Source organism: Mesitornis unicolor, unplaced genomic scaffold (genome assembly GCF_000695765.1).
Source record: "Mesitornis unicolor isolate BGI_N332 unplaced genomic scaffold, ASM69576v1 scaffold6486, whole genome shotgun sequence".
NCBI lineage: Eukaryota > Metazoa > Chordata > Aves > Mesitornithiformes > Mesitornithidae > Mesitornis > Mesitornis unicolor.
Window position 1 is genome coordinate 2,515 of NW_010188789.1, and position 25,374 is coordinate 27,888.

A 25,374-nucleotide genomic window follows, 5' to 3' on the forward strand; every position below is an offset into this window, starting at 1 on the left:
TCATTTCTCTGTAATGAACAGACTATTTTGTCAACATAGGTTTCCTAATTTCTACACCTCTGTGAAGATATTAAGCAGCTTTTGCTCAGCTAAGTAGTACACCTTACTATTCTGTTCTGAATTTGTTAATAATAGTGAATTTTCCTTTGGACATTCATACCCTCTTTAGAGCTTTCTCCTAAGAAACGTTTTCCTATGTTTGTGTAGGCTGATGCCTTGGCACTACTGAATCCCCAAGGCATATAATTTGAATAAATTCTACTTTTTATCCTAAAAGACAGCAATCTCCAGAAATGTTTCTATAGCACATTAGCAATTTCTGGCACAAGAAATAAAAAGTAAGCAGGAAGCAAAACCAGTAAAACGAGCAGCTGCATAAAGCAGTAATATTCACTCACAAAATAAGCAATATTTTTCATTTCTGAAAACATTTCATGCTGCTGCCATGCTCCTGGATTGTGTTGTAGCTCAGTGTCAAGCTGCAATAGCTGCTAACAAACCTGGAAAAGGACAACTTTGGTGAACACAAAAATCACTTCCACACAGCACTACATTTTCTTATGAGAGTTTATTGTTGCACTTCAGATACCATGCCACTATCAGAATAATATCTATTTTTTATTTTAAAAAACTTTGAGAAAAATGTTTCCAGCAATTTTCATTCAATGTGAATGACAAGAGTATTACATCTATAAACATTGAAATAGCTATTTAATTTCTTCCTGAGGAAGTTTCACATTTTTAAGCAATGAAAAAGGATATTCTGTACAAGATAGTCTGCAAATCATTGAAACGAATTCTTTCAGCACAAGTAGAACTGGGAAAATATCACAGTATTTTCAGGAATGCTTGCTCAAAGAATTAAGTGAATTCATATCAGGTTCTGTGTTTACACCCCCTCTAATGGTCACTTTCTGCTCATTATCCCACATTGACTTTTAATGGCACGGATGTCTGCAGGAAGCAAATTTCAGAATCATATTTATGAAAATAAAGGTGAAGCTCACATCATCAAGCATTTGTTAAAGAAATTGCTTGTGCCATTATCTACCAGGGGAGCAGAAACCATGGCTGTGTTACCAACCACAACAAAACATCTGACTTTGATTAGCAAATAGGAATTTGTTGAAATGAATCAGTATTTTTTGAGAGTGTTAATACTGATAGTCTATTTCTAGAAATCAAATTGTAGGTAAGCTGTGAACAGACAAGGTTAAACTTTTGTGAGATAATTCATGTTGTGTGACTTGCTTACTCAGCTGTACTCATGTGCATCCTATGATTTGGGGAATAACACATCTAGCTGTTGTCTGCATGCTTTGCTCAGACTCCATTCTTCACCATGTTGACTGCACATTAAAAGTAATTCTGTTTTTTTAAGTCTCCTGTTAAATGTAAGAACATATTTCAATAGAACAGTTCTGGAGAAATAAAAAGTGGCTTCGTACCATCTCTGTATAAACAATTAAGAAGTGAACATCAGAAATTCAGAACTGCAAAGAGCACCGTCAGTTTGCCTTTACTTCTCTATTGCTTTTGTGTCTAAGGCTGGCTCGCCTCATGTACACAAAACTAATCCCACGGCACCTTTTCTAAAAATGCTTGCGCTTACCAGCTGCATCTCAACAGGAGCTTTGACTTACACAGATTTAAGGTGCACAGTTCCAGGGCCAAAATGTCAAGCTACTTTGGTCAAGCTACTGACTCAAGTAAATTTACTCCACGAATCCACTGAAGATTTCCCTAGGAACTCATTCATTTTGTTCCCAGTTCCCTCCCTTAGGAAGGGCACTGGGAGGGAACAAGAGCTCCACCCTGCTGTTCCTCATCAGGACATGAGTCACCACGGCACTCCTCCCTGGAGGATGAGCTTTGTGTTTAGCTGCCAAACCAAGCCTAGTGCACCCAAAATGAAGGCTGTGCGTGTGGGGGGCTTATCCTACCATTGCTATGTGGTGACTGCAGTTGGCTGTTCTACCGGATCCCCAGCAATGGTAGGAGGCTCCTTGCCATAGCTCAGAGAGGACTTCACAGAAGTAGTCCACAGATCTGAGACATGTCACCTCGTCTGTTGTAAACTTTGACCAAAATTTGATCAACGTGCCTGTCTCCATCGCTGCTCTGTCCCTGACGGCCTGCGTATTATTGTTCTACAGGGCTCTTGATTTCCCAGAGAAAGAAGACAGAAAAGCAGTTCTTGAAAACAAAGGATGAACTATGAATGTGGCTGAAGCCCATTCCTCCTGCATGTAGGAGGCACTCAATTTGTGTACACAGAGTCCTCTCACCACGAAAACTTCATAGTGCCCAAAGCTTTTCCTGGTTTTTTGTTTGTTTGTTTGTTTTTTAACATATTTTGCAACTGCTGCTCTGAAGAACATGGTGTAACTGAGGCAGCAAGTGCACATAACAGGAGCTTCATGCAATCCCTGCCGATTTTAAAAAAATGTTGAGTTACGTTACATCAGGTTATGTCAAGGGTAAAATCAATCATACCAGGATGAAAACCCCAGCTATTTTGTCCAGTTATTCAATTTAGTTGTAACAAATCCATATAGATGCTTGCAGGACACATGAGCTGTCCGTAGCATGCTGAGAATTTGCTTTTACAGATGTTCAGAATCCAGAGCATTTCTTTTATCAAATAAGAAGTATTTTAAGACAAGTCAGCTTTTGGACCAAATCCATATGGCAGTAAAATTTAAAGTGAAATGAAAATTCTCATTCTGTCTAATAAATAATAAAGATATTAATCTTAAAAAAATGCCTACTCTAGTAGGACCTCATCATTAATCATGCATATTCCCTTAGCAAAAATGTGCTGTGTAAAGAATATTGTTATATACAGCAAATTTGTCTAGATTTTTTTCTTTACAGGCCTATCAAAACCATGTATTACATAGACAAAAATCAATAAATAATAAAGATTACCAGTTAGAGGTACAGTAAGGATCTCAACACCTTTTTTCTATGTAGGGAATAACTGGTTTCCATTTCATTACCTTGAAAGTTAAATTATATGGTTATATAAATGTCATAAAACAGCACTGAGACATGTAAAGTTTTTCCAACATTTGATGCATGTTTTTAACTATTCATCCTAAAGCAAATTATGATAATATCACAGAGCTACTGTAGAAAGCATTGCATTTAGTTGTGTAGTTCTCTCTTGCTTTTACTGCCTCTTCATGCCTTTAGAAACACTCAGAGTTCAGTGGAGAAGCATTAAGGCCATACTCAGCTGAAGTTTTCAATGACCTTCTTTCTCAACTTTTAAGTACTATTAATTAGACTTTATCTCACGCCTAAAGTGATGTATTGTGAGATGTATCACTGAAATGTATCACACAAATGAAAGGCTGGATATTTGTTTTTTCCATGATTTGCATATAACTTTCTACCATGATTACACACTGTATTCGGTATTTTTTCCCCTAAAGCTTATGCCTAATATTTAATAACAAACATGTTTAAAATGTCTGGAATCGAGACATTTCATTTGGAAATCTGATAGATTTTTATGCAGCTGGCATAAATTGAAGATTACTGAAAGATGCTAGAATTTTGATAAGGTTGAGGGAATCTTGGAATACACAAAGCATAGATTGAAGGCAAGTAAGTTAAGGAAACGTTAGTGGTGCAAATTAAGGCAGTCTAAGTATGCATCTGTTTTTGCTCTTTACCAGTTTTTTCATTCCGTTCAGTGGAGTCACTTCTGTTTCCAAGCAATGTAAGCCCAGAGTGCAGTATCTGGATCTGGCTGCTCATAGAAGCCAGGAGTGAGTTTGGTTCCCAGTATTTGAAATGTAATACTGCTCATAAGGATTATACTGCAACTTTAGGACTTCACAGGTCCAATTAAGTTTCTGTTCAGATAATGGATACATTCTGTATTTTGCCATTTCAGTCAGTACAAAATCAGACATAGTAATTACAGACAAAGGCCCTTACCACCCTGTAAGGGTTTGTCATTACATGCTATAATAGTGGTTTTTGTTTGTTTGTTTGTTTCCTACAAGGCTTTTGCTTGTGGCTTCCAGATTTTGTTCCATGTATTTTGTTGCTGTGCGCAGCTACATCATGTATAGTAACTGTACTTCTCAGCCTTGCTAGTTTATACTTTGGGTATTAGTAAGCTGATTCCAAAGGCAGAAGTACACTTGGCATTTTGTGCTACATCAAGTTTTCTTATTTTATGCAAGACAATAATGAAATAGTAAGAAAAACTGTCAGTGGTCTAACAGTGGGCTACAAAACCTACGTAAGACATAATACTTTTAAATTGATATATAAAAATGTAAATATTTACTGTGAAATTGGACAGGTCATGTATCTCAGAAGCTTATACCAGTTGCAAGTAACTTTTACATATGTGCACAGTTGTCCACAAGTCCATGGGCCCAGAAATGTTTATGAGAAAGATATGGACCACCAGAGCTCTAAGAAACACATTTATTTTTGCAATCCACATGCCAGCACATGGAAATAATTTTTATCTTTTACTCTTTTTTGAAGAGGTATATCTTACAAGACCTTCTTGGTAGCTACTGAAGACTTTAGGTATGATGACTGAAGCATGGAAGAGAGATTTAAAAGAGCCTGTTTTCATTGCTATCTTACTTTCTGTAGTTCCTGTCTCAGCCACGATGGCAGGGGTTGTCCCAATCTGTGTAGGAGTTTTGACAGTTCCACGTTGTGATCTCTGTAGTAGCTTGACAGAAAAGCCCTGCACTGATAGATACAAAAGGAGATATTTTTATTTAATAAAATGCTGTACTGTAGTTGTTGTGAATTCAAGGTTTCAGTTTGTTTTACCTGCATCAAAACTTTGCTTTCTCTTATGCAATTTATATTGGTTATGCTATCTACTGCATGCAAGTTTAAGCTCTTCAGTTAGAAGCTGAACTGTAAAAGATAATTTCAAGAGAAACAAAGGTTGTCCAAAACGAACACTGAAGTCAAATCAAAGGATCTGATTCTACTCCCAAATAGTCTTGTAAATTAAGAATCGCACTGAAGCTGATGCAGTTACTTTGTATTTACTGAAGTGTGACTGAAAATATCTTCATGTTTCTAAAATATCTTCATAGGTATGCATGTATCAATTAGTAACCCCATTTTCAGAAGTATTTAGAGTTGAAAAATAAAACAATAAACAAACACAGTCTCGTCTTATCTCTGGTCAAAAGCCTTCTCACCCAGTGATATAATGTCAGTATGATTCTATAGATGTAAAGTTACTTGTAATTTTAGTAATGTGAGGAAAAACCCAAACCAGCTTAGTTGCCACATTAATAGTTACTGCGGTTCAGACTGTAAGTTTTTATTTGCATTTTAGTCAGGCTAAATGAAATGGGAATACAGGACAAAATACAGCTGTAACAAAAGTTACAGCAGAAAGAGGAGACTAAACTGCCCTTGGGTACAGGCTGCAGCATTTGATCTGATGGAAATGTCTTCATTTGAGCATTTGTCTGGGGAAGGTATTTATAAAATTCATAGAAGCAGAACCTAGCCACTTTTAAAACTGGATTCTATGAGACACTGCATTACTTGTCATGGTCTAACTAGTCTCACAGACAAGGGAGTAGACACAAATACACATATCTGATCATGACTGAGAAAAAAACATGCATGGTGGAGCCTCTACTGCTTAAGTCACTTAGGTAAAGAGGACAAGTTTCCAAGTGAATTTCAGGGGTGCCAAGGTTTAAAAGTTGGGTTTTTAAAATTACTTTAATTCTTCACATTTGAAATAAAGAACTGAAAAAGTTGACACACTGCACAGCTACCTTAAAGGTTTCATTAAAAAGGAAAGTTAGTCAAGTAATTAACACCTAGCTAATTTTGTCTTCTTATCTTACGACTTTGACTGTGTGATGCTCCATACGTAGCAACCAAATCCCTGTATAATGCCAATGAATATAATGGTTTACCTCAGAATCCATAGGAGGGTATTTTCTACCTTTGCTCTTTCCAAGACACTTTGTTTTTCCTTCTTCCAGGAGCTGACACCAGAAACCTTTATGTGAATCAAACCTGAAACAAATATTTCGTACACTTTCAACACAGAAACAGAACAAACTAAGTTCCTGTTCTCTTAAGAGCTTATCTTTTTGCTCTGGTAAAGTGTCATTTCAAAAGAAAAGATGGCAATCAAGTGTGGAAATGGAGAAAGTGAGGAGAGTTAGCAGCAGCAAGGTAGTAAGAGCTGGGTACAGATATGAAACGTGAACTAGAAGCGAATACAGAGAAGAAAGAAAGGAGAGAGGCAGGAGCAACTACTAGTCCTGGAACGACTGAATCTTACAATGTAAAGGGTGTGATATGCTGCAAGGAATATGCATCTCCCAAGTTTAGACTGAAGAAATGGGTACTTGCTAATGACACAATTAGGATCCAGGCAATTATGAAGACTACTGTTGAGGCAGAGAGACTAGACACTGGTACACAGTGTTTGTCTTCATTAGATTTAATCAAATATAATAACCATAATAAATATACTTAATAAAGTGTATGCATTCTATATATGTTGACATGTATCCTTCAGTCACATATTTCAGAGAACGTTTTAAGGATTACAACATGCCTTCAGAGGATACATACCTAGTCAACAGAGTGTAGGCACGCAGAATGAAGGCAGGGATCTTGCTTGCAACATAGACACAGGCAACATCTGTCTTCATTGTGTAAGACATACTGTAGTTAGGAAGTACCAACAGGAAGTAACTCAACTAGTGAACAGCTACACTGGTTGGAGCGATTGGTTTAATCTTCTCTCCTAGAGAACTTTTGCAAGCTAAGACAGAAAGCACTTCTTCCAGCTGGACTTACCTGGTTTTCATCAGTGCAGGGTAACTATGCACAAATTTTTCTTAGTAAACTCTGTCCACTGCATAAAACACGAATCTTAAGACAACTAACATACAGTTCACTTCCCAATCTTTCACTTCTGTCCTGCAAATCTACTATATTGGTATACCAATATACACATAATACTGGAATACCAATACAATGATCTTGCAGGCCATTACAGAATTAGAAGGCTACAAAACATTTTTAATTCTCTGGAGAAAGTTACACAAATACAAGTGTGTTTTGTTTCACTTTGCTGTACTGCAATCTTGTAATTACAAACAAAAATAAACTGTATTTTATGTATCTTTTGTAAAAAGAGATGCCAGAATGAGTTAATTTAAAGACAAGTTAATTACTGGTGTAAATAAGATGACAGCAGCTGAGGGTCAGATTGGTCTTGGTGCATTTTAATGGCACAGGTAACTTTATTTCTGTGAACATTACCTGTGTTCAAGGGCACACATGAAGGAAAATGCATGCTATACAATTAGATGCAGATGGGATTAATTGACAGTATCCAGGCCAAAGGGTACTTCAGTATCAGGCCTTCAGTAGAAAACGAACATGTTTTCAATAGATTTAAAGGGCTAAATAATCCCTTAAGTTATGTCTTTACAATGCACTTGATTCTATCTCATAAAAGATGAAAGTCTGTTTTGCTACCTGTGCCATAAAAATGAATAGAGCAGAACTAGATGAAAGCATTAGACAGAGAAATGTCTAGGAAAGAATAACATTATTTTCTGAGAGCCTCCTATAAGAACAGATAATAGACTCATATTCCAAAGAGTAAACCTAAGGCTATCAGTCTTACTTCAAGGGCAACCAAATCTGAATGTCAGAATCCAAAGGATTTGTGTACATGTGTATTTATCACATACAGTGTGAATGTTATATTCCTGACTGATACTATTGAATCTTACTTGCACCTAAAAATAAAGAGAAACTAATTCTCTTTCCTTCCTGTTTATGTATGTCACCATTTCATGTCCCATTTACTTATGGAAATAAAATTTATTTCTATTTATCCAAAATTCATATGCAAATTTCAGAAAGCAATACTTACTTTTTGCATTTGTCAGAGGTCTACTTCTGTAACAGTCAAGCTCCACATTGAGTGGCTCAATGTATGATTCACAGAAAATCTAACCCTGAATTGTGTTCTTTGCAGACACTGAAGAATACAACCTACTGACAGCTCACATGAGATGGAGAAGTATGAGAGGCTTTATTTTGCAGGGAGCTTACTTAGAGACTAACTGGTGTTTTAGGAATGTAGGAACATGTGAAAATGATGATTAAATTAACTCACGTTAGGGCTTCAGAGTAATTATAATGAGGAGAGACTCCCAGAAATTTCTGTACTTCGTCCATTACAGTAGATGGGTCAGTTCTCAGCTGCTGTCCATCAATAATTAGCAACTACAACAAATAAAAGAAACTTTAATTGAAAACTCATTATTTCAAGCTTCAGACTAAAACTTCCATCTCTGTCAAACTCATGCATTATATGGAAAGAACTGCCCCAGAGAATGAGAATTGGTCCAGTGTTATTTATCACCATCATTAGTGACCTGGAGCAGGGTAAATGGCATGTTAATTAAATCTGAAATGGTATTAAATTGGAAGCTATTGCGACAAAAGAGAAATAGTAGTGAAGGATATAGAAAGGTAGGAAATATTGGCAGGTAATTGAATGAGATTTGTCCAGCAAAGAAAAAAACATAGCCTATAATTCTCATAGGCACAAGCATATATATATGTGTGCATATATACATATACATATACATACATACATACATACATATATATATATATGTTACCGTACTTTTGAAAAGCTTGTCACTGGAAATGACCAAAAAGAGAAACCAGTAGGCAGACATTAGGTGAAATGCCTTACTTGTAAACCCATACAACAATACGTAATTGTATGAAAAAAACTCTTTTGAGAATACAAATAAAGGGAGATGTTTCGGGGACCTTAAGGCAGGGATGTAGATAGGTGCAGAAAGTGGAACACATCTCTAAGAAAGCCAGATACTGGTAAGTAATTTCTTTTTGTTCTTTTCAAGCGCTTGACCATAAGCACACTCGCAGTAGGCTACTTCTGACATGGCCACTCTTTTACCAGGAGGTGAATCTTCAGGGAAATGGACACTACCTAAGAACTTTAATGAATGTGGTATCAAGTCAAAGTGACCCAATAATGGTGCAGCAAGTTTGGGTCTTTGAGACTACTGGTAGAGAAACAAGGTCTCAAATAGATTAGTCAAGCATTCATTTCCTGTGATGGGAACACCACACCTCTACTTTTTCCATCATGCTTAAGTGATGACAAGGAGAGGGGAAACAGATTTGCACATGGTTCAATAATTTCTTTCTGCAAGCAGTACTGAAGTTTGGTTTTATGTCTCTATGGAAGCAGAGAGACTAAAATCATAAGAATTGCTTCCAGGATTGGATGAAACTTAGAGGTTTGCAAGACTGTGAGGTTTCAGAGCATAATCAATGGGGAGAAAAAGCCTTTTCTTTTGAAAGATTGGTCTTTGGAATTACCCATAAACAGCATGAGCATTTAGAGATGTGGATTAGTGGAAGTACCAGGCTGTTCAGAAAGCAGTAGCTCATCCCAGAAATGTTTGCAATCAGATGCATGATGACTGCCTGAGTTCAAAACTGAACACTTTTCTAAGATACAAGCTTAGAGAATAGGCCTTAAGTGCTTCATAGTAGAGGTCCAAAAACATGCTGAATGGGGGGATATTTCCATCTAAAAGAAAAGAAGTGAGGTTTTTCCCTTCACTATTTGAAAACCACATAAATATCTGCACTATTCCCACTTCTGCTACCCCCAATAAGATGTAATAGAGAGAGTTTTACCAGTGGAAATTAATTCAATTTCCTGATATTGTCAGGGACTAGGTAATAAAAAATGCTCCCCCTCAACCTTTATGGAGGTTGTAAGGAACTGAGGGAAAAGTTTCCTTTACTTGTACTGATGTATTTATATTCTGATCTCAGGAAGATGTAATTTCATGAAATTCCTCAAAATCTAAGACATTTTCTGTATTGGTGAGGTAGAAAAATTAAATAGTGTAATTTTTACAAAGTAGATAGTTTCACATATAATGAAAATACTACAGATGAATTATTTTAAGTCACTTTAGAGTGTACTGATCATTTTACTGTAATATTGCTGACAGCTGAGGAGATTGTTTTAAGTCCCTGCTCTTCGACTATACATGAGTTACTCCATGTCTAAAAGTTACCATGGTGAGAGAGGAGCAAGAGAGACAGTTTGGAGAAGAGAACAGCTTAGAAACAGCCTGAGTTCTTCAGCTTCAGATAGGCCATTTCATGATGACTGTGGCAAAAAAACTCAGCTTTATTTCCTACAGGGCTGGTGCATGAGCATATCTTTTGGCTCATGAGGGAGTTTGTCATGATGTCTCCTCTTTTCTACTATATGACTGCATTGTAACAATGGGAAGCTAACTTAGAGACATGAGCTTCCTGAACTTTGAGAGACCTGTCTTGGTGGTCAGACAAAATAGGTCTTTTTCTATGACTTACGAGACAGTAAATTAAATCAATCACAATCCTAAACATCTGAACCCTGAATTTTCAAACTAGTCTGAGATTTGAAATTCTTACCATGTAAGATGAGTGTGCTGTTACCACTTCTCTAATGAAAAGGGGAACTTTACCTGTCCCTGTTGCTACTTCTACCACTTACTATATGCCTGCTGACTTTATAATGGGCATTAAGACTTCAATTCAGTCACACATGTAAAGACCCCGCAATTTATACAGCATTAAAACTATAGATAGCTTAGATACTCCAGGTCAGACAGAGTTTGTTTGGGGAAAGGCAGCTCTCATTTTTTTAGATAAGGCTGTATTTCTAAGCTGAGCTGATTTTAGGTCTACCTTATATAACTGTTACATGCTTAGGCAGTCCTTTGAACTTGCTAATGAGTTTGGATACCGCCTACTGTATTCTGTTGCTTTTGCAATGCAAGTGAATCCCTAGTAGTTTTATAGAGAAAATATAAGGCTACCATGGCTGGTTCTTCGCTATCACTATGGGATGTAAAATCTGGCAAAAATCTGTACGATAATGCATATTGTTGAATATTCATAGGTTACTTTTGGAGAAAAGCTAATGAAAACATAAGAGAATTTCATCTGAGTATCATGATATTACAGTATTGTGTATATCATGAAGTCTGCAAGGCTAGCCCAAAAGAGAATACAGAGAGAATAACACCAACTAGATGCATCAGAGCTTCCTTGGCACACTCTGACAAAACAGAAGGTACAGACTCTAGCCAACTTGTCTCAGCTAAGCAAGTCCTGGATAAACAGAAGGTTCAGATTGCAGCCAACCTCCCTCAACTAAAGTAATCTTTAAATGTCGGGTAGGGAGTACTGCCAGACACACTGCTAATGTCAGAAAAATCTATTCCAGAAATAAATCTACCATGGAAATACTGATCATGTGATATTTTGTGCCTGGGTTTTATATACGGGATGATGTACAGGGCTTAGGTTAGGCATCTTATGAGGCTTGATCTTACACAAGGCCAGAAGGAGGCCAATGATTTGTATGTTACATGCCAACAAAAGTTTGCAGGGAGATCCTATTTTCAGGTTGCTTATGTGCCACCTGTACTGAAACCCAAGGGTCCACAAACACATATCTTTCGAGGCTCAAAGACACACAGAGAAATTGATCTTAACACAAAGATTAAGTTGAAGATACAGGATCAGTGATAGATACCAAATGGAGACAATTAGGAACACCGACACGCCAAACTTTTCCAGTGCATGAATGAGTCCCAGTAGAGGCTCTGATAAGTGGATGCACTGTTATGGGCAGCAATGCATGATGAACTTCCAAAACCAAAACGTGCAAAAGAGACCTAGTACTTTGACAGTTACAGAAAAGTCATGTTATGTAAAACATGAATTTACCTAAAAAACTGATAGTGCCTGAGATGGTGAACACATTGATGCACATAAAGGCTTTATCTATATTTATAACTAAAACAAATCAGAGAGAGCTCTCTGGTCTTGAAGTCAAATGGCACAGCATGACTTGGATCCATGTTGCTAAACTCTCATACCCACAAAACCAAATTGGTTGTGTCCATACTTGACAATAGTAATGTTTCTTGTTATCTTTCTAACTGTGCTCTGGAACTGCTTGGCAAAAAGCTTTTTGCTATGGATCCAAACTGTGCCAGAAACGTGCTAAAAATTAAGCAGTATGGACAGAAGTGGGTTGGTGTGTGAGCTTTTGCACAGGTACAGGTTTATTTACTACTACAATCATAGTCTAAAGAGGTTGACACAGTGGGAGATTACTGCATGAAAGGACCAAGAAGTGGGTGAAGACGCTGTTGCATTTAAATATTAAGGTGTTATAAAACCACTAGATCACATCCATTTCCACATATAATGCCCATTTCAGAAGGAAAAGGTATTTTTTACACCCCAAAGTGTTCAGACATCAAAACTCTTCTCAAGCCACACAGGGAGGGTAATATCCCAGCCAACATCCCCTGATGCTAGCTGATACTTGCTACCACTCAGAGCAGACAGAAATACTATTGAGCAGCTTCCCATTATTTTCCTTCAATTTTTCTTTTAGTAACCCTGATGGACCATCTGATATTAGAGACCACAGAAAACTGGTTCTCTCTTCCTCAACATTACTGACAAAAAGCCAGACGTAGAGTGATGAAAGCCAGATGTAGAGTGATGAAAGCGTGAGCAAATGAAAAACAGCTGTAAATTAAAGGTAGTTAAGGGTACAAGAGAGTTCAAGAAGCAGCAGAGCTGCTGCTTTTGAGCTTCCAAATTATTGTTCTGATTTGTTTTGCAGCAGAAGCTCCCAGCTGTAAGGTGCCTAGCAATGGCATCCCTAGCAATGTCACAGAATCACAGAATGGTAGGAGTGGAAGGGACCTCTGGAGATTCTTCCACACAGGATACTGAACTCTACCATCTCATGCTCACTGCAGCCAAGGCTGCCCCAACCTTCACATCCCCAACCAGACCTTCTTTGTTTGTTAGTACAAGGTCCAGGAGCACACCTCTCTTCATTGGCTCCTCCACCACGCGTGTCAAAAGTTATCATCAATGCACTGAAAGAACCTCCTGGACTGTGTGTGCCTGTGTTGCTCTTCCACAAAATATCAGGGTGGTTAAAGTCCCTTATGAGAACCAGGGCTTATGACTAAGAGGCTACTTTCAGCTGTGTGTTGGAGGCCTCATCAACTTCCTCTTCCTGATCAGGTGGCCTGTAGTAACACCTACAACTGTGTCTTCCATATTAGCCTGCCCCTTAATTCTTACCCATAAGCTCTTGACTCGTTCTTTATCCACCCCCAGGCAGAGTTCAATACATTCCAGTTACTCTTTTACATAAAAACCAACTCCACCAACGCACCTTGCTGGCCCATCTTTCCTAGAAAGTATGTAGCCTTCCATGACAGCATTCTAGTCATACAAGCTATCCCACCATATCTCAGCAATTGCAATGTTAACCAACTACTGAGAACATGGCTATGAATAACCACAGTATATCTAGGATACCCCTGACAGGCAAGACTTTTGCAAAGGTAATCCTTTAGGATGTTATGTGTATAAACAATTAGGATGTCAAGTTACAATCTTATTCACCTGATAAGGTGGGAAGTAAGTTAGCCACCGTTCAATATGGGTAGCATACCATCCAGGTGCTAGGCATCTCTTTTGGAGAGCTCTAAGATCAGATGGGGCTCGAGGTCCAGCTGTGATCACCTGATAGAAGCTGAATTTTAGGGCTGCAGGATCTTCATGTGATCGCTGATGCTGTAAAAGAAGTTACATTGCTGGAACTTCAAAGACTACAAAAGTTGGGAAAATAAAACAAAACTGGTAGGTCTTACTGACCTGGCTTTACTGATCTTGCCATGAGTGATTATTTACATTGCAAGTTACTTAAAGTTAAGAAGTCCTCATCTGTATTAATTTGTTGAATATGCTGGAATAAACATTGTCTGTATCAATAAATATTCTTTGTATCAAAAGAAATCAGAAGATAGACCTATACTAGCAATAATAAAATAGAATGTATAAATGTTTACTTTCAATAAACTACATGGCAGGTTTTGTACAAATGAATCTGGCATGATAAACTCAAATGCTAAGAAGCTCTGTTTCTAGTAGTTTCATGTTTTCTTTTCCTGCTTACAGAAAGTAAATATGCAGAAAGGTAAATTTGAACACTGGTATTTATGAGAATCATTGGATAATTCAGGTCTGAAGGGATCTCAGCAGGTGTCTAGACAAGCCCAGGGTAAGCTCTGGGATCAGAGTCAGGACTGTGATTACTTCTCATCATAAAACAACAAAATATGTGACAGAAGTTCTAAGATATTTGTTCTTTTTGGAATTTTATTTTTAAAAAAATAACTTTATTTTGCCAAATCCCTGTTGAAATCAGTGGACCAGAAGAACAAAAATTTCTTAATCTACCTTGAATTTTGAGCATGAACTAGAAAATTGTGTCTATAAACTAATTTTTGTATATGCTGATTACATAAATTAATCAAGTACATAAGCATTTTTACATACTTAGATTACAGGCAGACTTTTGAAAATGTGGTTTCTGGTATTTTAACCTTCGAAAGATTTTCAGGTTTACATTGACAGATAGCTCAGACCATGGGTGATCATATATGGTGCACTGACTGACCAATAAAAGCTTGTATTATCCAAACCCTTCATATATATAGAGGATTCAAGGTGGAAACCTTCATTTGTGCCCACTCATGTTCTTCGAAGTGCATACCTGGTACCAGGAGTATGCCCGATCGGATGGGTCAATGAGGATGGTGATGATCTTGGCCTTGGGGATGAGGGAAGCAGCTCGCTTAGGGGCTTCCTCAGAATGGAAATAGTTGGCACTTTTCTCAAAGAGGAAGTCAGTAGTGACATTGGAAGGAGTGGGGAAGAAATCCATGTACCTAGGAAAACAATGTCATTATCAGAATCACTTAAAAGTCATAGATAGGTTGACAAATCTGTCAAGTATATTGTATTCTAGATTATATAAATTAAAATAATACCTGAATTGCCAAATAAAAGCAAGCAGCATTTTACATTATAATTTTTATTATATTTTACTTGGTATTAGCTTTCTTTTTCTCATTACATGTAACTAGATATTGCAGCTATATTTGGTAATTTGGTAATTTCCACTTTTCAGTCAGAACAAACTCCTATCAAAGTCAAATGCAAAAAATGTATTTTCCAAATTTGCTGACATCAATTACAGTGCAATACTGTAAGAAAAAAGATATTCAGTATCAAAACTGCTTTTATTAAAGAGAGATAAGAGCTTGTTTATGTGGGGAAGATGCACTGAAACTCCTGCCCCGCTTCATCAGGTAGAAGGTTTTTAGGCAGTGACAGCATCTTTAACTCGTTGTTCTGTAAGCCAAATTTTTGTGGAAGAATAGGTTATGTTGATTTTAGTTTTCTTTGTGAGCTTTACTCATATGTTATGAAGTTGCAGTTAATTTCCAGCAATCTCTTATGTCACATACAGTCTTCTTTATCCATAGCCCTCAGACTACTTTTCATTATTGGTGGGGAAAAAAAGAAATGGGAAATGTTGGTCATCTTGATTTTTTCAGTTAAAATTTGTACTGATAAAATAAATGCCATTTGAAACAACCTCTTCTGAAGATCATGTTTAAGGACTGAAATTTCTTCCAGAGCCTAGACTTTGTTCTATTCATCAGAGTGAACGACTTCTCATACAGATGATGTGTTCTTGTTGGCTTTGAAACTGTGACTACTGCAGCCATGGCCAGAAGACTTGGTAGGATGGAAGTGACTGATGCACATGCAGTTTTCTTTTAGGACACACATCTCACAGGATGATCAATGGCACACAGGCAGTGATTAGAAGGTACTGAGAGAAAAGGAATGAATTTACAATGGTTTAAAGCAACTGAACTCTGTGGCACGTGAGAAGTTAATTCTTATGCGTGACTTTTATGTACATGTAAGCAAACATTGTCAAGTTATTGTTTTATGCTTCTTTGGTGCACAAATGGATACCTGTCATAAGAATTGTGTAAGTGAAGTGGGCTGGCCTTCAGATAACAATTTTCAATGCACTAGATAAGGAACAGTAGTTGTGAATTCATTCAAGGTCTTAAGAGTAGCATCTGGTAGATTACCTTGCATCAGAGAAACCAAAATGATGTCACGTGAAGGGCTGACAGATGGGCAGGTTCCTGCATAATATGCTCGAAGTTGCATTAAAAAATTCTGCTACAACACTGCATAGCTATTGCTAAGTCTCACATGCAGACTGTACTTTAGGCACTAAAGGCAGATCTGCTCTCGATCACATATGGTGTCATTATGCTTTTGTACTGAAGTCCTGGTAGTAGACTGAGTAAAATACAAGGCAATGAGGACTCCAACTTTAGAAAGGAAACACTTAACATTAAATATGGTACTACACTGAATTTTGGAAAGAAGTTAATTGATGCTTTAGATAACATGGCAAATTTGGAAAAAGTAGAAGTTGTGGTTGGTGTCAGTGAAAAATGGTAAAGAGATCAGACCAGGTGGGATATCAAGAGGTTAAAAAGTTTAGGTTCATCATAATTTCTGCCTAACACAGACTGCAGAACTGTTGCTCAGTAACTCATTCATGAGATAGCTATTAAACTCCTGTCATATACATCTATACCTCTTTCAAGATGGCAATATTGAAGTTGGTCCTAACAGCTGAAAGAACCCTTTCCTGTCTCGTAGGTAGGCTTGGTCTAACTGTGAGCTTGGACAATCAGCTCTGGGAAAAAAGCTGTACCTCCATAACCACAAGAGAAATTGATCTGATTGTTATTTGTGAATACTCTTGCCTTGAAAGAGGTCCAACTAATAGAATAATGAGGAGAGACCTTGTATCTAATTAACATTTGGTAAGCTCATTACATGCCAGCACTAGAATACCCTAGCAGACTGAAGGTCTGAGAGATTTGTTTGGCAGACAGAATGTAGTTAAACAACTACACCAACGGGTAGTTCTGTGTATCCAAGGCTTAACTGTGGGAACCTGGCAGAGGCAAGTGGGGCATGTAGCGCAGAGGTAGAAATAGCTGAATGGGGGCTGTAGAGTGAGAACCTGACAAAAAGATGTACCTGGTCTGGTACCTGTACAAGCTGACCACTGAAAGTCTTATGCGGCAGAGCTGTGTTAAGATGAAGGTAATTTAGCACATGTCTAGCAGACAAATTGTATCTGTGTGTTAGGGACGTGTACATGACAGGAGGAATGACAGAAGCAGCAAAGTGGTCTTCGAGCAACATGAAAACATTGATTTTGTGAAGGAACTGGCTCACTGTACTTAAGCTATCTCCATCAGCGTGGATGAATACAGACGTTTTGTACGTCATCTTCTCTGACTTCAAAAAGTCAGCAAGGAGTCAGCTTTCTAATTTCCAGTCATTCAGCTGACATCTCTCTATTGGTAATAACTGGCTGACTCACCACAATTTGTAATAAGAGTCTGCTGCAACAATTATAACTCTGTAAAAACTAAGTGACTTAAAAAGAAATTGGATCTGACATATCTGCACTAAGGCCTTATAACAGCATTCACTCTGTTAATTTTATGGATGAATACAAAGTCAAAAGCAATAAAACTCTTTTCTCTTAAACTGGGGGAAAGAAGAAGAAACAAGAAAAAATATCAATAATCTTTTACTGGTGCTCCCCAGCCACCACAGCATGTTGCCACTTTTCATCTTGTGGTGTTTTATATTGCAACGCTTTCTGAAAGCAAGAGAAATCAAGAATGACCTTCTGGGTGTAGAGATGTCTGGTGATTCCCTGGCAGCCACAGTGAACATGGCAGCAGTGATATAAACTCTTTTTCATCACCACTTACTAACCCTACAAAGACACTAACATTCTCCCAATTAATTGATCTTTTAAAAACAATTTGAGAGGCTTTTTCCGTTCCTCTTTTACCTGATTGCCATTTCTAAATCTTATTTAAAGGAAAAATTGTCTCTTTCCGGTATTACCTTTACTTCTGCTCAGAAAAAAGGTTTGCAACAGGAAAATAATTTTTGACTCCATATATCCAATTAATAATCATTACTGTCCCAACTTCAAAGGCATGTGCAATAAGAAACACGTATTTTGTTACTGTTTTTGCATATATTAATATATAGATTTTACAAGAAAGCCTCACGAAAGTTTGTGCATTTATGACATTTTGTAGTAAGATTTTTATTCACTTGCATTTATTTATCATTTTAGAAGGACACTGAAGGTTTTTTTTTTATCTCACTCTATATATAAACGATTAACATTACCAACAGTAATATATTTTTTGTATCTTTCACAATATATAAACTTTTATATTTATACTAATAACCCATCTTACCAATCAATCCCCCTGTGGTAGTTATTTCTATTAAAGAACTGTACCTCCTCAAAGGTTTTTGGGCTGGGGGAGTTACTAATGATGGAAGGATGCATGATCAGGAACAAATATAAGGCTGTGGTACCTGCAAATAGGATAAAAGTCCAGGATTAAAAAAAACCACACTTTTTTGGGTCTTACTCTCAGATGGACTAAGCCAATTTTATTCTATTTCACTTCAGCGAGGGGATGCTGATTTATGTCACCTAAGAATCTGTGCATTCTGTGCTTTTAAATTGAAGACATTTATAGAACTGTAAATAGTTAACACAGAAACTGGAGTGCCAATGCTGAAATCTGTTGTTCACACTTTTAAAAACTGTGTTTTAAAAAGAAAATTATTGGTTTTTATGAGTTTGTCACAAAAGATAATTTACAAATCTTGCATTCAGTGGCTATCAGGGATTGGCAAAGATGAAAGGAAGTGCATATGCAATTTTCTGCCTGCAGAGAAGAAGATTAACCATTAATTTATAAACTACTGCAACCTTGCAATTCAAACTGTCAAAAATTCAATTTGGAACATCTTGACTTGAAGTAAATGCCATGAACAAGTTTCTACAAACAAGAGACTTACAGAGCAGACAAGAACTTGCAGTTAAGAATCTACACCATCTGAAAAAACGCTGTCCTTTCCTCCACCAGCTGTCACAAGATCCTATCAATCTTGTTGATCTCTTTATCACTGTTATTGATTTTGACATAAAGCCAAAAAAATATGACGCACACCTGAACCCTGCATTTTCAAAATATGTACTGTTTTTGTACCTTACATTGTTAAACTATATTTTGGTGATGTCTGAAAATAAAAAATGCTATTAGATGGTCAGAGCACTGAGTAAAAAGTAATTAATTGGTATAGTTCTTTGAACTTACACATAGCCTATCTTGTTAAAATGCAATAAACTTACCAGTTTTCTGGGGTCCTACAACCAAGAATTTTGGTAATCTATCACAGGTTTTTTCTTTAGACCAGATATCTCTGTGCCGTTTGTCATCACATGGATTCTAAAACAGAGAACAACAATGAAGAATTTCATTGGTAATCATAGCTGATAAGGTTCTTAAAATATGCTTATATAAAATATAATTTTTTCACCAATGTACAAATATTCTTACCAGAAAATACTATTTTCCTTTATGATAGAAAACTGTTTTATGTACTTAAGAAGTATTTCAGCCATTCAGAAAGGTATTTGCGATGTAACCAGATGAGAAACCGTATCTGTTAAGTGTTTGGTTTTTTGGTCTTTTTTGAGAATAGTCACTTTCAGACAAGTATGTTGATGAAATGTGGTTTTCATTCTTATTCATTCCTACACATATAGTTGGCCCAGCTACTCAACAGACCCCAGGAGAAGTTAATGTCTTCTATGAAATGTCAGTATGTACAGCAGAATATGCCAAAGACAAATGTGACTGCACATACTTAAGATGTGGGAATCATTCAAAATCAATTGATCAATTACATATAAATTAGAAAGACTCAAAATTGCTAATGAGTTCTTTAATTACTGACTTTTTATTTTACATTACTGCAAAGCCTACTGTCCTATACATGCTGTAGTTTTTAAACTAAAATTGTAAATTACTTATAATTTAAGGATTTCCATTCACAAATACATATTCTGATCCTCCAATTTAAATGAGCACATTATATTGAATCCTGTTTTTTCATGTGCTGCTTTAAACTGAAGCAGTTTAAATCTGTTTTAGAAATGCTACTTGCAAACAATTTTTGATACTGTTGTTTGGCAGTACTGCACTGAGATGAAGGGAATAACCAATCTTCTAGGCTAAAAAAAAATGTAACTGTGTTCAGATTCACATGAATTATACACAAAAGACATCATGTTCAGTATATGTTACTCACTGTTACTTACAAATTTATTTCCTAAGTAATTCTTATTTTTCAAGTCATTTGGCTACAGGCTAATTTCCACTTTTTACATTCATACTCTCTTAACATTATGCAAAATTCTTGACATTTTTTACCCTAGTTCAGTGTTTTATTCAGTAATAGCATTAATTTTGAAGCCATATATTTAACTGCAAATTTGCAATCTCATACGATTATAAATTGGCAATTCAATATCTAATGCTAGAAAACATTTGAGTGAGCAAGCTTAAATACATTTTTACGTTTCATTTAGTAAAGCTTGCTCCTTAGTATATTTCTACCAAGTCACCTCGAATGGATGATATTTGGGATACATATTATCCGTGCAGGGACACATGTGCCTGCAGCACTCCAACACTCCACTGAATTGGTTGAAAAGTCTCCGAGCATTTGCAAAAAGAGTATTCACTGCTTCCTGCAGTAGGGTCTCTGTAGGGACTGTGCTCATATTGCTGGGTGATGGGCTAAAGACGAATCAAATGCAAGGTCAGTGCAAGCTTCAGCCTTTGCAGGTCTTTCCATCCCTGATACTTTCAATTTACTCACAAGAGTGGGATACTCAAGCAGCAGAGTTGATAACATCAATGTATTAAGTGCTGGTAAACTTTTTGCTTGGGCAGATCACAGCCTTTTGTGGATAACTTTCTAATCTATCTAATCTATTTCTACTTGGCTAGTCAGTTTTAGCATTAAGGTAGTCAAGGTCTTTATACTGTTCTCTCTTTTCAGATACCCTCTTCTCCTTACACACTTGGAAAGCAGTTAACCTATTTAATAGCTAATTGCTAAAATATGCATATCCGTCTCTCTCTTTCAAAAGCTTCATTCCTGTTAGTTCCAAAAGGAGAAGAGAAATAACACAACATGCCTTTCCTGCATTTCCCACATTTCTAAAAGCAAGTAAAGTAACAAATAAAATGAATTAAAGATAAATTTAATTACACATATTACTACATATTAATTTCACAATCATTCTATGGAGATTTAAGTGATAGGGAAAACAACTGCTTATGCTGAAGCTTCAATAAGCTCTTTTATGGAACCAACTAGTAAATTTAAAATTATTAGTGTTTTTTGATACAATAAACTGAGACAAAGAACTTACCAAAAAGCACCATCAAGACAATTTTTTTCAATTTTTTTTTTTTCAAATTTCTTCATCACCAAGCCTGCCTACCTGCCAGAGAGGATCCTTTTGCTCGGGGAACAGTTCAAAATACTTGTGAGCCAGCTGAACTGGAGAAAGAGTCTGCAGTTTCAGGTTTGTCCAGGTATGAACAAAGTTGGCCAGATTCACAAAGGTGTATAACCCCAGGCGGTCATTTCCATAATTAGACAAATGTGTCATGAAGATGCTAATCTTTAGAAAACAAAATAAAGCAGACATTGACTCTTTGTGTCACTAGATGGCAGTGTAACCACAGATAATATAGATTTAGTTTGCATTTTGCTGTTATTTAGAGCTGCAAGACTGATCATATCCATATAGATCTATCTCACTATCCTTGCTCTTCATTGAATTACATCCTCCTCCTCTAGTCAACTCAATGTAATCAATGAAGAAAACTGTGGAATAGGTGCAGTGAGCTCTCTGTGAACTAGGCTATACAAACCTACCCTGGGATTGTAAAATATTTTCATAAACTTTATATAAATTCACTTGATGGAGAATACAGCAAAAACAACAAATGTGATATTAAAAACATGAATTATGTTTATGTGGAAGAGTAAAGTCAGAGACCAAGAGAATAGCTGACCTCTATTGCTGTGATTTAAATCTTGTTGCACTAACTGCAAGGTTTATAGGATAAGCAACTCACCTCTTCTACAAAGTTATTTTTCAAGCACTGGGCAGACAGTCAAATTGTATGTAGATACAAACAAAAAAACCCTGAAACCTGATTGTGTACTTTCAAATAATCGCGCATTAAATACTCCTAAATAATAATTTAAAAAAATCAGCTCAGTATCACATCAGTTGTAAGGCTGCTTGTATTTTGCTCCTCTAACAACTTACTGTGAGATTGCTACACAGACAAATCCTTCCTGCTACACCTCTTGGTCCAAACACACTCTCACAATCCCAATTACAGCATTTGCTGGTTTCTTACAGGAAAAGCATATATGGATGGATGCAAACAGTCCTGATGAATGAAGCAGGAATACACAGACTGCAAGGATGGTCGCTCAGAGACTGAGGAAGAGCTGAAGACTGAAACCTCTGTTTTGCAAAATGATCCATTTTCAGTGTGGTTTTTCACTGATGAAATAGTCCGTTCTTACACTAAAATCTGCAAACCCTTGCCTCTCTAGCAATGAAATTTTTTTTAAGTTTTTTTTAAAATAGAACTCTCTCAAGATAAACTCTCCAGACTATTTTCCATTAAAAAAATTAGAAACATGACTCATTTTATAAATAAATCTGCTAATGCTATCAACTGGCAATTTCTATTTAAAGCAAAATATGATGTAAGCCACTTTGAAAAGAAAAAATGCTTATCATGCCCACAATTCTCAAGTCAGTTCAGGAACTGAAGTTTTGTAAAGGAATCCCAGCCTTCAGTTAAAAAAAGGAAAAAGAAACCAGTGAGAAACTGGCATCTAAAGCTGTATTCTTTTGTTTTGGAGTATTTAAAACAGCAGTTTCTTTGATATAAAACTTTCAAAGATATTGAACTTCTATTTCTGAACACCTAATTGTAACACTACAGAGTACTTGCAGTGCAGGAACACAGTACATTGCAGAAAATGTGTTTTATTACTAGTGTCATTTGGTGACACCTCTTGGCTTATACAGTAAAAGCTGAGGGCTTCAGTCCGTTTGACTCAGGTAAAATTAGAAGATATACACTGATAAATCATGAAGATACAATCCTTCTTTTCAGATAGCAGCAAGATTTGAAAAAAAAACCCAACAAAACCCAACTCCCTTTTAGGCAACCAGTAATAGGAATTTTGCCAAATGTATAACCTTTTCAAGTTTCCTTTTTTATTTCAGTTCTCAAAGCAGAAAGAGCCAAGCCATAGGACTCCCTGGTTCTCCACAAAGGTACGATCAGAGTGTTTCCGTAAGAAAGGTTAACTTGTTTTCTTGACAGTCTCTTTCTTTCCTCCGAGTGGGCTGACCCCTGACATTCATCATGTCAGTTCACCTCCTGGCAACTCCTTACCTGCCAACAGCTACAGCGCTGCACTGCAACAAAACGCAAGAGAACTTGAAAAGACTGCTAGTTTGGGGAAAATATGTTTTATTCTTTCCCCGAAGGGAATATCGCTGTAATTTTAGGACTGTTAGAGTGGAGATTGAAAAACTGATCAGAAGTATCATCATAAATAATTTCCAGCATATGAAACTGTGTCAATGAGGGGGAAAAATATATCAGAGACCTCAGTTCCCATTTTACAGTTATTTTTTATGTCAAATACTTTCTGGTTAATTATTTACAACAAAAAGAAAGATGATTGAATGCTGGTTGAAAACATAAATGAATAAATCTTATAAAGAAGTCCCTACCTAGCGTAACATAATACATGATCTAATATACAACTTTGTATTGTAGAAAAGGTCTCTTTTACTCATACATGGCATTAAAAATATTACAAACCAGCTGAGACTACCTTCCAGGAAAATCTGAACAAGAGCTTGTCCCTTCCTATTGCTACTGGCTAAACAAATTCCTAGTAAAATCACTACTGTTACCTGTGTAAAATTAACAAACTACAATCCTGTGCTTCATAGAACAGTGAAATATTGCTGATTGAGGGCCTTCACCTGATGTGACCTCAGAACTACTCTTGCTTTCAGCTGCAAATGGTCTTTACAGGCTAAGCTAGCATCCTGTATAACTATCAGGAGCATGATGCTGCAATGGCCATATTTACATTTCTCTGAGAATGATCCTGGACCACCTTGCACCCCAGGAATCCCTACAAGAGGTGGCTAACAGTCCAGTGAGCCTGCCACATGCTCTCTCCTGCTCTAGGGGCATTCACGAGGGTCTGTCAATAACGGCTATGCAGCCACAGCACTGGAAGAGATGTACAAGTTGATCCTCCTGTTTCCCTGGCTACAAGGAGAAAATTATATCCAACTGCCATTTTGAGGGTCTTCACCTTGGCACTGGCCCAGCTGCAGGGGATGGTGTGGTCCTACCTATCTCCCTGCTTTCCTCCAATCTGTGCAGAAGGATGGAAACTCCTATCATTACCCTTCCATTTGCAGGTGTGCAATCTCACATCAAGTCAAAACATAATTATTACTTTTTGCCTTCCGTATTATGATGCTTTGTTTTGCTCCATCATCCCAAATTCAGTTTCATTCAAACAAGATCTAACTAATGAGAATGACTGCTCTTCTTGTGCCAGCTAACAGTTAGCATGCTACGTTATTAAAGTTTTATTCTCTTAAAAACCACAGATCGGGAGATATAAAAGGAATCCTTTGTGGGCATCTCAGAAGGCTATCTAGTAAATAACACTATTTGTTCAATAATCTAGCACCTCTGGGAAACACTGTAAAATATAAATAGAGCTTCATCTATTTCTTTATTCCTTCTTCAAAAGGGAAGCAGTTGTGAATGGATTTATATTTACTCTAACAAGCATTTTAGCCTCCCTTTCAGTTAGGAAGAGCTTATTTCATTTTATTATTTCCAGCCCTCTTGTAAAATTATTTCTTTTAGGGCATCTCAGCAGTTTCTGTATCTCAGTGCAAGAGAGATGACCCTTTTCAGCTGTTCCTCATAAACAAACTATCATCTTGGTTGCACTTCAATGCACACCCTCCACAGGATTTAATATCTTTCACGAGGGGACTGAAATGGAATGCAGACAATTTTTAAAATGATGGTTTGGGACTATATCTGGCCTCTGGGCAGCAGTTCCTTTCTTGCTCCCACTCATCTTTGGATTAGAGTAGCAAAGGTGCTTTACTCTGCCCTTCTCAGAGCCCTGTAGACAGCTGCGCAATCTGCTCCTTTCACCTTCCTCTCAGCATTTCTGCACTCCTTCTTCTCCAGAATGAAAGGGCAGAGGGTTATTTCTGTTTTGCTCTCCTTCCCAATCCTTGATTATATTTAGGATTCTGACTAGTACTGCAGAGATGTAGGG

General features: G+C 36.9%; 1 protein-coding gene across 1 annotated transcript in view; it reads right to left on the reverse strand.

Annotated features, from left to right (window-relative positions):
• Positions 1–4,611: 4,611 nt before the first annotated feature.
• Positions 4,612–25,374, reverse strand: part of LOC104541711 (bifunctional heparan sulfate N-deacetylase/N-sulfotransferase 3) — a 44,989-nt gene continuing 24,226 nt past the window's right edge. Inside the window, exons 6-13 of the mRNA XM_010185831.1 lie at positions 21,443–21,625; positions 19,277–19,373; positions 18,327–18,450; positions 14,702–14,876; positions 13,549–13,719; positions 8,171–8,280; positions 5,937–6,039; positions 4,612–4,731 (exon numbers count right to left, since the gene is read on the reverse strand). Of these exons, the coding sequence (XP_010184133.1) occupies positions 4,612–4,731; positions 5,937–6,039; positions 8,171–8,280; positions 13,549–13,719; positions 14,702–14,876; positions 18,327–18,450; positions 19,277–19,373; positions 21,443–21,625 (1,083 nt within the window). The remainder of the gene's footprint in view (positions 4,732–5,936; positions 6,040–8,170; positions 8,281–13,548; positions 13,720–14,701; positions 14,877–18,326; positions 18,451–19,276; positions 19,374–21,442; positions 21,626–25,374) is intronic.